This window comes from Colletotrichum paranaense (assembly GCF_030867605.1).
Source record: "Colletotrichum paranaense strain IMI 384185 chromosome Unknown Scaffold_4.1, whole genome shotgun sequence".
Classification (NCBI taxonomy): Eukaryota; Fungi; Ascomycota; class Sordariomycetes; order Glomerellales; family Glomerellaceae; genus Colletotrichum; species Colletotrichum paranaense.
Window position 1 is genome coordinate 2,852,972 of NW_026848962.1, and position 13,206 is coordinate 2,866,177.

The 13,206-nt window shown below is 54.1% G+C and overlaps 3 protein-coding genes across 3 annotated transcripts, besides 1 other annotated feature; 1 reads left to right on the forward strand and 2 right to left on the reverse strand.

Annotated features, from left to right (window-relative positions):
• Positions 1–781, forward strand: CPAR01_05963 (uncharacterized protein; the record flags this gene model as incomplete). Its single annotated transcript, XM_060490238.1, has 2 exons — positions 1–52; positions 105–781. 2 exons carry the CDS (start codon positions 1–3, stop codon positions 779–781), a joined length of 729 nt encoding a protein of 242 aa, XP_060351704.1.
• A 327-nt stretch (positions 782–1,108) lies between these two features.
• Positions 1,109–4,600, reverse strand: CPAR01_05964 (potassium/sodium efflux P-type ATPase; the record flags this gene model as incomplete). The annotated part of the gene is made up of 3 exons (XM_060490239.1): positions 1,109–1,858; positions 1,916–3,872; positions 4,197–4,600. The coding sequence occupies 3 exons, from the start codon at positions 4,598–4,600 to the stop codon at positions 1,109–1,111; spliced, it is 3,111 nt and encodes a 1,036-aa protein (XP_060351705.1).
• A 2,461-nt stretch (positions 4,601–7,061) lies between these two features.
• Positions 7,062–7,142: a sequence feature (Short protein (CPAR01_05965, KAK1542578.1) was converted to a misc_feature.).
• Positions 7,143–9,719: 2,577 nt separating this feature from the next.
• CPAR01_05966 (retinal pigment epithelial membrane protein) lies at positions 9,720–11,640 on the reverse strand (the record flags this gene model as incomplete). The annotated part of the gene is made up of 2 exons (XM_060490240.1): positions 9,720–11,538; positions 11,600–11,640. The coding sequence occupies 2 exons, from the start codon at positions 11,638–11,640 to the stop codon at positions 9,720–9,722; spliced, it is 1,860 nt and encodes a 619-aa protein (XP_060351706.1).
• Positions 11,641–13,206: the final 1,566 nt, after the last annotated feature.

The following is a 13,206-nucleotide window of genomic DNA, read 5'->3' on the forward strand; positions in this document are numbered from 1 at the left end:
ATGTCTGAGATGAAAGTCCTCGTCCTGGGTCTCCTCAGAACAGGCACACAGTGTACCTCTCCCCTACCATCCCCGTTGACTAAAACCCCTCTAACACTCCCCAGCCCTCGCTGACGCCCTCGCAATCCTCAAAATCGCCCCCGTATACCACATGCGCGAAGTCGCCAAAAACACCCACCAAGACCTCTGGATCACCGCCATAACCGACAACCTCCCCATCTCCAACCCCCCAAACCCCTGGTCAAAATCCCAATGGGACGCCCTCCTCTCCCCGTACGAAGCAGTCTCCGACTTCCCCCCCTCCCTCTTCCCAACCGCCCTTGCAGAAGCATACCCTACAACCCCGATAATCCTCACCACCCGCTCCTTCGACTCCTGGGCGTCTTCGATGCGGGGTACGCTGATCCACGCACATCTCCACCGGAATGAATTGCGAAAGTCGCCAATGGAGGGGTTGGCGAACGCATACCACTCTGTCTGCTGGGACAACGACTTTGGAAAGAATGGAAAGGCGTATTTTCAGAGGCACCATGAGGAGGTGAGGGCATTTAGGACCGATGGGCGTAAGTTCCTCGAGTTGAGACCTGGAGACGGGTGGGAGCCGCTTTGTGCGTTTTTGGGGGCCGAGGTGCCGAATGTGCCGTTTCCGAGGAGCGATGATTGGGTTGAGTATAAGAAGAAGGTTGAGCAGGAGAGGAGAGAAGCAGGTTTTGTCGAAAAGTATGCAGAGAACCAAGGGTCCATTGAACGTCAGCACATTAGTACGCAAGGGAACATTTAGAGTGTGTGTTGAGCTCGAAACATCGAGTTCATTTTATTGCGTGGCAATTTGGGGCTGGAGTAAATCCTCGACAGCCAAAGCCTTGTAGAAAAGATACTAAAAGAGTGTGACGAAAGCGAACGCATCACCAAAGCCCGAAAGCCTGCCAGACTCATGTTGAATAGCCCCATTCTGCCTGATTCCCATTACCGATGTTGGATCCGATATTAATCCCGCCAATACTCCGCACCGAGGCACCGATTACCAGGAAACTTCCCACGCATTTGACTACAGCCTGCGCAGAGGCATCTGCTTTGCAGCAGAATCATCTCCAATTTAGCGCGCGGACTAAACCTGTCCTTCAGGACTGCGTGCAATCATGCCGAGACCCATGTGACGCTTTACAGCCTTCCAGGTTTCAATGAGAGCAACATAGACGACCAAGCAGGCAACGACAATGCCCCACTCCCAGGTAATCATGCCGTGCTTGAAGACAGCGCGGTTGACAACAGGGAGATAGATAACGGGGAAAGTCATGATGAAGCCGCCGGCGACGGCCCAGAACAAGAAACGGTTCTTGAAGATGGTCTTGAACACAGCCGTGGGGCCAGTCCACAACTCAGGGTTCATGTTGAACAAGCTGCGCTGGAAGTGCTTGACCTCCCAGGCAGTGACCAAGAGCAGGAAGCTCAAGGTGGCGTAAACGGTGGACCGGGCCCTGAAGACGACATCACAGGTCTCGTTCCAGCCGTCGTTGCAATGGCTGCCGAGATCGCCCGCGCCTGGTCCGTACGCAACGGAAGTAAACGCGGCCAAGCAGAGCGAGCCCATGAAGAAACCGTAGATCATCTTGTCGCGGATCAAGTCCCAGGTGAAGACACCAACGCGTAGACTGTGAGGCGCACGCAGGAGGATATCGGGTTGAGCCTCCTCCAGACCAAGACCGATAGCCAGGAATGAGGATGTAATAAGGTTGACCCACAGAATCTCCAAAGGAGATAGAGGGAATATGGAGGTGCCACTTCTGTCCTTGAATGACAGACCAATAAGGAGAAGAATGACCTGGGAGATGTTGGAGATCAAGAGATGGAGCAAGAACTGACAGCCTAGTTAGAAAAGTGTCTCGAGGAAATGTGTATGTGTGGATAAACAAACCTTCTGGATGTTGTCAAACAAGCGGCGACCTTCCTTAATGGCGGTAACGATGGAAGCAAAGTTGTCATCGGTAAGAACCATGTCCGCTGCCTCTTTGGAAACGTCACTGCCTCTCTTGCCCATGGCAATACCAACATCGGCTTTCTTGAGAGCAGGCGAATCGTTGACACCGTCACCAGTCATGATGCAGTAGGCCTTGCGACGATGCATGGCCTCGAGCATTCTGACCTTGGTCATAGGGCTGCATCGAGCGACCACAAGAGGGAGGGCTTCAAGAGCGTCAACTTCGGCGTCGGTCATGGCGTCGAATTGTCCAGCGGCCATGACTGCAGTAGACGGCTCGCCGCCACGCAGGATACCGACCTCATGAGCAATAGCAGTAGCAGTCTTAATGTGATCTCCAGTAACCATGTGGACTGAGATACCAGCCGTGTTGCACTTCTTGACGGCTCCGAGAGTCTCGACACGAGGGGGGTCGTACAGGCCAGCAAGACCGAGGAAACGGAGCTTGCACTCCGTTTCGTTTCTCTCGCTAGCGTTGTCAGCATCTTCGAGGAATCGTTGAGCAACGCAGAGGACTCTGAGACCCTCTGAGGCTAGCTCGTCAGCCTTGGCCGCGATCCTCTGCTTGACGTCGTCCGACTCGGCCAATCTCTCAACCATGACTTCGACGGCACCCTTGGTGAAGACCTGGCGGGGAGCGCCAGGGAACTCGTAGACGACACTCATGAGCTTGCAGGTGGAGTCAAAGGGGAACTCGTACAACATCTTCGTCTTTTCGGACGAGATGAGGTCTGTCTTTCCCTTTCCATATCGCATAGCAAAGACCTGAAGGGCAATCTCGGTGGGCTCGCCAATGGCGGTCCACGAAACCGGCACCTCGGTAGCGGTGGTCATAGACTCAGTATCGGTCGAGGCCTTGCCATCGGTAACAGCGGAGTTGTTGCACAGAGCAATAGCCTTGAGGAAGGCACCAAAGGATGAGGAAATGATAGTGTCGTCAGACTTCTCAACCGTCGGAGTCGACGCTCCACTAGAGCCCGAGCTTGATGCGGTCGATCCAGGCCAACGCACTTTGCCGCTGGTCGGGTCATAGGGGTCGGTAGTGCCCTCTATAATGGCGGTCGTATCTTCGGCCAGCCAGATCTTCCTGGTAATCATTCGTCCCTGCGTGAGCGTACCTGTCTTGTCGGAGCAGATGTTGGTGACACCACCAACGGCTTCGAGAGAGGAGAGCTTGCGAACAATGACGTTTCCAGACGCCATTGCTTTGGTACCAACAGCCATAGTGATGGTGAGGACGGCGATAAGGGACTCGGGAATGACGGCGACACCGACGCAGATACCGTAAATGAGAACCTGGTCGTCAATGTCGAACTTGCTGACCGCGAAGACAATGATGGCCAGAAGGATAGCCAGACCGAACAGCAGAAGAGCAAACTTGCTAAGCTTGACCTGAAGAGGAGTGCCCTCGAGACCAAGGATGCTCTTCATGGCAGCCTTGAAACGCGCGAGAGCGCGGGCGGGGAGTGAGGCATTCTCGTCTCTCTTACGAGTAGTGCGAAGCATCATGGCGATCTTCCCCACCTCGGTTTCCATACCAGTGGTGGTGACGATACCGCGAGCGCGTCCTCGAGTGACGGTGGTAGCCGAGTACACCATGTTGATGCGGTCGCCGAGGGGAATATCAGCCTCCTCGAAGAGTGCCTCGGGGTGCTTGCTGATGGGCAGGGACTCGCCGGTGAGTAGAGCCTCGTCGATGGAGAGGTTAATTCCCTCGAGAAGACGAAGGTCAGCTGGGACGACATCGCCGACGGCGATCATGACAAGATCACCCTTGACCAGAGTCTCGGCTTTGATGGTCTCCGCGATTCCGTCACGGACGACCTTGCACGTCGGGGCGGACAGCGCGTACAAACTCTGGATAGTCTGTTCGGCATTGTAGTCCTGGACAAAGCTAGAAAGATGTCAGCCATGAATGCTCGGCGACTGAAGTGCTGGGTAGGAAAGGTGTGTGAGACCGAGTTGGCTCGGGGGCAGGGGTAGAGGATGAGCCACTTTGCCAAGAATCTCGCGAGCAGGGTACATTGAGTGCGCGGTCCACAGGAGCGGTCAGCAGTCACCCTACCCAGTCGTGGGGCGGCAGCCAGGTGAGTGGCCAGTCGTGCTTTGCAACAACTCAAGAGAATCATAGAATCGGTAGGCCAGGCACGAGGAACCAGGGGGAAGCAGACATATGCCACTGCGAAGTAACAGGGTGAAGGCAGGCGACGTAACTTACCCCACGACGATGTTAAGAAGGATAACGGCGGTGATGACACCTCCTTCAATGTAATCTTGGATAGCAAAGGACAGAATCATGACAATGACAAGAACCAAGGTCAGACTGTTGGAGATTTGTCTCATGACAATCTCCCAAACGGATAGGCCCTTTGCGCCCTCGATACGATTAGGCCCGTCCCGTTCAAGACGGGCGGCAGCATCGGCCTTTGAGAGACCATTTTCAAGGTCGGTTTGCCAGAGGAGACCTATGTCCGTGACAGGAACCGAATGGGCAGGTCGCTGAGGGACCGGGTTGGGAATGGGCGGGGGCCGCGGTATAGACGGCGGCTCGTCCTGCTCGGGATTCACTTCCGCGGCAGCTGTGTTGTGTTCACCATGCCTGACGGCTTCGGGTTCTCCCATCGGATATCGGTAGGTAACGGCTTAAAACGCGCGCTTGGGGGGGTTGGATGGTGTGTGTTGGTGCTTTTGGTAAAGCCCTGCAGATATTGATCTGGAAAGAAATCTGTTAATAGAGAACGGGCAAGCTCAGAGCTTGGGGGTGGTGATGAAGAAGAGAAGGGAAAAAGAAGAGGGAAGGGTGAGAGAGGTGAGTGTGCTAGGAGGCAGCGTTAAGTTATACTTTTGTGGTGGGTGGAATGCGTGCCAAGGGAGGGGAGCGAGGATGTATGTACCGGAAAGACGACCAAACCTGAAGGAGGATGGATGGATAATGGATGGGATACTGGAAGATCTGGACGTATCTCCGCAACGGACAAACGAGAGAGACCTGGAGACTGAGAGAGAGAGAGAGAGAGGACGAGGTACCTCTTACCCAGCGACCCCCGTTGACTGTCCGAGGACTGGGGTGGGAGGAGTGGAGGGATGCAACGCGGGCGCGGAACGGTGGTGGGAAAATAGCTCCGACCGAACGGGACGACGAGTGGATGGGCCGAAGAAGTGAGGACCGAAGCGCATCCGTTGGGCGACTTCCTGTCTTGGACTTTGTCTGGGGAGATGGAGCCAGTAAGGTATTCGTACCGTGTCCGTCATGAGCTAAAGTAGGGCCACAATTGTTAGTGACGGAACGAAGGAATGCAACAGTTGAGCAGAGTGTGGGAGGAGGACTTGCATGGAGGGCATTGGAGAGAGTGGATTGGATGTGAGGTATCTTCTGTTACCTGGTATCAACAAAAGCTGCGCGGTGTGCCTTGTAGAGATAGGCACTTTGGGTCAGGTACGTAAAGTAAGGTACTTTGCCATATACCTGGATCGAAGATATGCTGGATATGGAGTGACAAAGCGGGCGGGAAGCTTGGCAAATCGCAGGGGAGTGACTAGGTGACAAGGTTAGACGTGTTCAAGATGGGTGTGTGTCTGGAGTCCTGGCTTTTTTGCGGCTTGCAGCTGTGGACGAAACGAGACGTCAAGGTTGTGCTTGACAGAAGAAACGATAAACGGGAAAACGGGAAAGGCGTGACGAGAGGAAGCAAATTGAAGATGATGCGGGGGATGGCTGCGTATACCGAAAACAACGCCCGTGGATGCAGATGCGGCAATCCAAAGGGGACGGGAAGGAAAGGTACCTGATACTTTCACGGATGCTCCTGCCTTCCATGATTGCGATGCAGCTGCGAGCAACGGGAAGGCACACTGTTCGTTCAGGTTGTCTGTTTCCTTCCCATTCCATTTCCATTTCCTCAAGATAGGTACTTTACTCTGGTACTGCGCAGGCAAGTGCCACCAACTTGGAAGACAGAAGAGACCGGCTGCCAGAGTGACGGGACTGACAGGCCAAATTGAACAAGAAAGGGAAAGCACTAAGACTCGAAGCGGCGCAAACAACGACAAGTGAGCAGTTGCCAAGACGAGCTTCCTCCCGTCGCCGTCAGCGCCTCCGTGTTCCCCAGTGGTCTCGTGCCGGCGAAACTGTGGAAACGGTGCAATCCAGCCCACTGGATCGACTAACAATGACTGCTCTGAGGTACCTGGCTGACGGCGCAGTCCGCAGCAACATTGCGTGACGCATCAGTCGTCACAGCCCCTGAAGCATGGTGGCAATCACTGGAAGGTCCGCTGTAGCGTCAGGTCGGATCACTCAATAAGGTACGCAGCTGAGAGAATGCCTTGGATGGTGACTGTGTGAGGTAAGTATCGTGGTAAGGTATCCTCAAGGTAAGGCGAGGCGAGAAACGGTGCTGATGATGGGAACGCGCAGGCCCGGGGTGGAGAAGCAACGCAGCGGCGCCGCCAAGGAGCACCGATGTCCGCCCAGCGCGGGCTGGTCGTCGTCATCAGGGAAGGAGGGAACCCGCCATCCAATCATGGCTTCGGCAAGTGGCTGGGGTGTCGGGGCCGTTTCTGACCAGCTGATAGCTGATAGGGGCGGCCACTGCGACCAGAGTGGCTGTGCAAACCATTCGCTTCATCCAAACCGTCTTGCTCTCTGAGGCCAAGAACACCAAACTCTTGGTCATCCAGACTACCAGTCGGAATCTTTGCTTGTCAATCCTGTCAGTTGTACATACGGATACGCTACCTGAAGCTTCCGATCAGGTACCTGACTTTGGATACAAGCACGCAATGATCCGTTCGTTTTCCAGTCCCAACTTCCACGGCCATCATCCTCACTGCCAATGTCATCCCTGCTCATTCAAGTCATTCGATTGGTCAAATGGCACACGGCTCTTGGCAAGCTGCGCTAGTGCCCCCCCGCCCCACTACCCTGATTCCGTTCGAGAAGAAGAAAGGAAGCAATGCCTGGCAAGTTGCAAGTGCTTGACTGCATCTTGCCAATTGAATGTCTCGTTGGCAGCTGTTCTTTCTCAATCCAACACCTTTGTGCGCTTATCTGCGGGTATTCCTCTTCTAAGGTATCCGAATCATGTACTTTTTTCCCCTTCACATCCTCAGCGCGCTTCATTTGGCCCCCAAAATGTGCCTTGTCCAGAGCGACATCAGATGACATTCGTTCCTTCCCCACCAGACCAGACATTAATGGACTGACGAAGGGCTACCCTTGCAAACCTTGCGAAACCTTGCGACGGCCATCTCGCCTTCGCAATGGTACGGAGCACTGAGTACGGAGACAGTCGCAGCATGTTCCGCCAAGCTTCACCTTTGCTCATCGTATCCTCTGATAGACAGCCACAGACCGATATCTTAGGTACCTTACATCATACCAAGAAGTCTAGCCCACGTGCCTTGCTTTCCATCTACCAACATTACGCATACATTCGGCTCGCCTCGCTTTACCGCGTTTCCTTCCGCCCAAGCTGTTTGGTTGCTAGGATTGTTTTCTCTCACTGTCGTGACTGGCTTGCTTCCGCTCTCCAGCAAAGACGGGACCATTGCCAAACACACCAAACAATGGGAATGTCCAGACGCTCATGGAGAAACTAGACCCAAATGTTGGTTGGATTGACTGTCACAATTCCTGTGTGGTCTTTCCAAGGCTTGTCGACACCCACAGCCAATCGCGCAATTCCGCACCTCATCCACTTATCCTCCCAAAGTGGTAGGTGAGCAGACCATAGCAAGCCTTATCCCAACACACACCATGCTCCAACCTGAGGGACCTGCCATTTGGATCGAAACAGAGTACCTAAGACGGATACTTCAACGCCCGGCGGGATTTCTTGCTGACCTTGCATTTCCAAACACCGCTAGAACCAGTCTTCTCTTCTTCCCCTTCCACCGACTTCTGCGCAGACGTACAAAGTACACAAAGTTCCAACTTTAGGGAAGCGTACGTGTTCTGCAGTGTCATGTTTGGGACCATTCCCGCCTCGACTTTCCCTACTGAAATTCAAACGCTGAATGCTAAACGCCAAGAAATATGCGTCTCCTCAGCTTCATGGTGGCCACTGGAGCCGAGGAAGAAATGCCTGCTCAAGTTCAATTATCCAAACCTGCGTCAGGATACGAATGCATACTTCCCTTAAGTCTACACAGTACAACACTGCGAAAGAAGCGCCAACCAACGACGGCAGCTCAAACATTGTCGACGCAGTGGATCTCTTCTGGGCCAGTCTGCTACGCCGAAACAAGCCTGCATAGCAATTCTCAATCCTCTTGCAGTCCCACGTCCACATGATATCATGAGCAGCCACTCAGCTCAACGATACTATCAGATCATCAAGGAATGCAGAATGGCCAAGTTTCAGCAATGTACACGCTACGCCTGGGGAGCCGGTAGCAAACGCCCCGGCAATTGCTGCCACGTATCGACCAGTTCGCTCTAGACCATGACTGTGGACAAGTCATAACCAATCCACCACACCTTGCAGCAGCCCCGTTTGGCATTTGCTAAGCTTAACTGCCCCAAACTTTTGCACCAATCCGACGGCTCTGTTCCCGGTACGGACCTTAGATCTGTCTGCCGCCAGATGCAAGTGTGGGGGCCCTCCATGCTGCCAACCCTTGGCTAACCCTCACTGAAAGTCTCGTCTGCCTGGGAATGGAAACATTTCGAGAGGTCAAAAAAGGCACATGGGACCGCATACGCTATACCAACATGAACCATGGGCCCATCCAAATGCCGGGGAACCTGGGGGAAGAGGAGGGGTAAAAGGAATCTCGCCCAGGAAGACGCGGGGGAGCAATGTCCATGAGCCATGGCGCGCCATTTCACGCACGATGCCCGGGGATGGTCTTGGAAGTTGATCTACCTTACAGTCTCGGAGCCCAAAAGTTGAATGTTAGACGCCGAACACTCGCCGTCCCTTGATTGACTGTCGATGCCCTTCAGCACTGCCCTGCGGGGTCATTTCTCGGCACTCACCAAATGTCTGGGCATCGCCAGACGATCTCAAAATCCAACATGTATCGCCGGAAGATATCGCGGCGAAAAAAGAGTCGTCGGCGGCTACAGAAACGGATGTCGTTGAGATTGACGCTTTTCCGGCCCTGAGCCTCAACATGCTCTTGATGAGGGGGATTTGCAGTCCAGGGCCGGGGAGGAGAAGCGAAGGGGGGCAGGTTCCGGGGCGCTGGGCAGCGAACTTGCGGCATGGGGCGCAAGGTGCAATGCGGCCCTAAAGCGCACCACAGGAAGCGTTGAGGAGCAAGGTCCAGCCTCCAACGGCCCCAGCCAGAATCCAGTGGCTGCCACCTCAGGGCCGGCGACGCAAGTTTCAGTTAGGGGCGGTTGCGCCGTGAGGCCATGGTGCCAGGTGGGTGTGCACACAGCGTTGGTGTGACTAGCGATCGGCTGTGGGTAGGGCAACCTGAATCTCGCCGACTTAACAACTGCCAGCCATTACGAGTGGAAGTGATCTTTCAGGCTGTTTCTCGAAATGGCCAGCCTCGGATGAGGAACTGGATGCTTCCAATCTGGAAGTGCTGAGTTTTCTGTCTCATCATCCACTAAAGCGTACGGCCAATTGAGCCAAGGTTCACATTTACCCAAAGAGGCCATTACTTCTTCTCTGCTCGCTAGAAAGCAAATGGTATCATAGAGGAAATTTTCCGCCAGCTGATAACGAGACAGGCCCAGTATCCCTTCAACCAACCTCGGACGAACTTTTCCCATGCTGAATGACTACGAAGCCAGCGTCCTTACCTTCTCAAATGGCTTCTGCTCATCAATCTCTTCTTCGCTAAACCAAGTTCCATGCAATCCGTACGGTACACGCTGCGGCAACTTGATCCGAGCCACGACCTCCTTCATTTCTTTCGCGTCAATTATCCACAACTCGCTCGCGGCCTCGGGCACACATTCACCCTGTTCATCGAGCTGATCTTCATTGAACACGTATGTCAACAACCAACCGTCGTCCTCGGAGTCTGGTTCGCGCCGAGGCACAAATCTTGGCTCTTGCGCATACCACCCGACGGGCATTCGGAAGAGCTTGATAGGGTCTTGAGGATCCTGGCTCTCCATGACCTGGGCAATGCTACGTGTATCGACACAGCCTTTCACCGGCTGTGGTGGTTGTGCGACGCCTCTTGCTATCAATGTTCGAACGTCGAACTTGGCCAAGTGATCGATCTTTGCAGCTTTGCCAAGGGCAACTGTATAAGATGCCTCGCCGGTTGAGCATCCGTAAACGTATCGAGCTTCCTGCATTGAGTACGCTGGTGCGACGGATGGAAACTCCAAGGAAATGGCCGATAGAGCCCACTGGTGTCTGATGTTGTATTGGATCCCGGGGATGGCCGACAGTGGGAAACTGTAATAATACAATCGGCACTGCTCCTCCTCAGCGTACTCAGGAGGCACCGGCTTCATCTCTGGCGTGGGAAGGTTGCCGGCGCTGAAAACCATGGATGCGGAAGTAAGCCGACAGGCCACGAGATTAACCGACACACGAGGACCGTTAACATCTGTCTGCGACGAAATCGAGTCCCAGCAGTTGGCGGTGTGAAAAATTGTGCACGGGTTGGTCTCGAACCATTGAACGGCATCCGGCTGGTGTCGTGGGAAGACTCCGAAGCGTGATCTGCCTGCCGAATCGTACGACAAGCTTGGGACTCCGCGAATCAGGTTCATGGTATCCAGCGACAGCGGCAGGTCCATGATAACTGTGTGTTGTCTTGATACCCCAAAGTCGTGCATCATCTTAGGTGACTCGACTCCAGGAACCGGTAAGTCGAACACCGGAGAGCGGCCGGGCCCGGACTTTGTCGTCGCTGGCACGACGGAGTAACGCACAAATGGCTGGACGAAGGTCGCGTGGAACGTAATGAGCTCTTTCGTTACCGGATCAACTCGCGGATGAGCAGTGGTCCATTCTCGCATGAAGGATACGACACCTCTGCCCCCAAAGCCACTCTCGGTGCTTTGTCGCGGTTCGTTTTCTGCTGTCCTTCCGTTGAACCAACCAATAGTCTCCAAGCTCGGCAACGCGAATCTGAGAGGGGGGCCGCTTTCACACGTTGCCAATGCTCTCCCATTGTGAAATAGGACACTGGTGTTGGCGACGCTGATCTTTTTGATAGGACGACCGAAACCTGGGAGTCGCGAGAGGAGTACCAGGAACACGGTTCGGAAAACCTCGAAGATGATGCGAAACATGCTCACGGCAGGATTCACCAGTGTCGCAATGCTTGGAACTACTGGTCGCCGCAGGTATTTGTTGGTTTTTGCGTGGCAGTAGACGTCGGTCAACAGGTATTGGTTGACAAATTCCGGCTGGACCAAAGTGTTCTTTTCACCTGCCCGGCGGAATAGAACACCACTAAGCATGCCATCCCCATCGAACCAGTGCGCCGCTCGGCTCGCATCATCGTTCGTCACCGGGTTGCCTCCATTGCGGACATACTGGCCTCCTGCTAGATCAGAAGGGATCGTGCCCTCATGGCTGCAGGGAGTCAAGGGGAGGCAGGATTGAATCGGCGCAAAGTTCCCTGACAGGTAACTACACGAGGAAGCAGTCAGAGATCAGCTATGAGTAAAAGGGCTAAGCAATATGGACTCACGGATGACGAGCATTCTCGTCTCCCCGACATTCGTCTGTCATCTTCGCGTGTAGAGCAGACGTTGCCTAGCCAAGGTACATGCGATATTGTCTGTCAAGAACATGTAGGCTCAACTTCGGCGATGAAGGGCAATGTCGAGTTGTCAATAACGACCAGACGACTCAGACAGCAGGTCTGAATTGTCTTTTGTGAAGCTGACTAGAGTTCAGGGACGGCTGTCGTACTTCAGAATTCCGGGCACAGTTGAAGGTGGGTTGTATCGCCTGGCCGACGTTGGCCGGGATGGTTTCCTGATTGCGCTCGAACATTGGACCACAATTCCAATCCGTGCTCGAACTGCCGACAGACTGCCCATCAATTGATTCTGGCTTGATGACGACATCAGACGACGAGGAACTCGGAAGTTCGGAAGTGCTTATGACCTTTCTCCTCTCTAGTGTGCGGTCCAGGTCGTCTACGCAAATAATTTCGGATCCGGTTTGAGCTGGACGCGTGGAGACATGCCGCAAGCTTGCCTGTGCTCACGCCCTGCTACAGCTATGGTAATCGGTCAACGGAATGCGATTCCCAATGCCTCCATAACACATGCGGCCGCCAACTCGTCAAAGAGACTTCGCGTGTAAGTTCGGCTCGAAAAGATCTGCAACTTAGTGCGAACCACGACTGTGCAGCACATGGTCACCAGACCTGTTTTGACACAAGGGTGGCAGGCATCGTGGACATGAGACAGATCGCGCACACAGCTTGGCGATCGGCAAACCAAGCAGAAGCCAAATTCGTTTTCTTCCTTATGGCTGCCTCTAGAATAAAGCTAATGATGTCTTGCCAGCCGTTGGAGCGTTAGCCTGAAGAAAAGCTGGACGGGCTAGACCTACTATCCCGTCTGCTGCCAAGTCTTTCGGGCTTTGCGCTGCAGACATCAAATCACTTGCCGGCGCTAGCTCCGGCTTAGTGGGGCCGGGAATACCACTCGGCAGCTTCCGGCCTAGAAACCGGCAAAAGTGGTGACTTCATCGACCTCCAATCCTTTCTTGTTGCGCCAACCGCCTTACGTGCCTACGTCGGAAGTTTGTCACAATCGCACTACTTCGAGGCGAAGAAAAAAAAACTATTTTCAAATCATTCCCCAGTCGCACTGAGTGAATTACTTTGAAGAGGGGTCGTTTTCGTTCTGGCGCGGAACAACTCTCCGCTTCAAGTCTGACAACCAGGGTTACAGCCTCCTGCCGTCATGGACTCGTCAAGGATTTGCGCGGGGAGAGAGTTCACAACTCATTTGATCTCATTCGCCTGACCCCGCTTCTAGGCTGAAGGACGAGTGGCAGAATCCCTTTGCGTTGCAGTCGTTTCTGGACGGTTGACACTGTTGACAGGGACGGCTCGAGCTTGGAATATCATAGCGCCCGTCTTGGCCCAATAACCGGTGCTAGCCTAGTCTCACCTGCGAGGGTGTCGCGCTGTTTGGGCTACGGCGAAGCTACTCCTCCATCGCGATGGTGTCCTCGCGTCGACGACTAGCCTATCGTCTACAACTTGCGGTAGGTTGGTGTTTCGAGTCTAAACGTCATCCAGAGCTCATGGAAATCTCAATACCACCTATCCCCTCT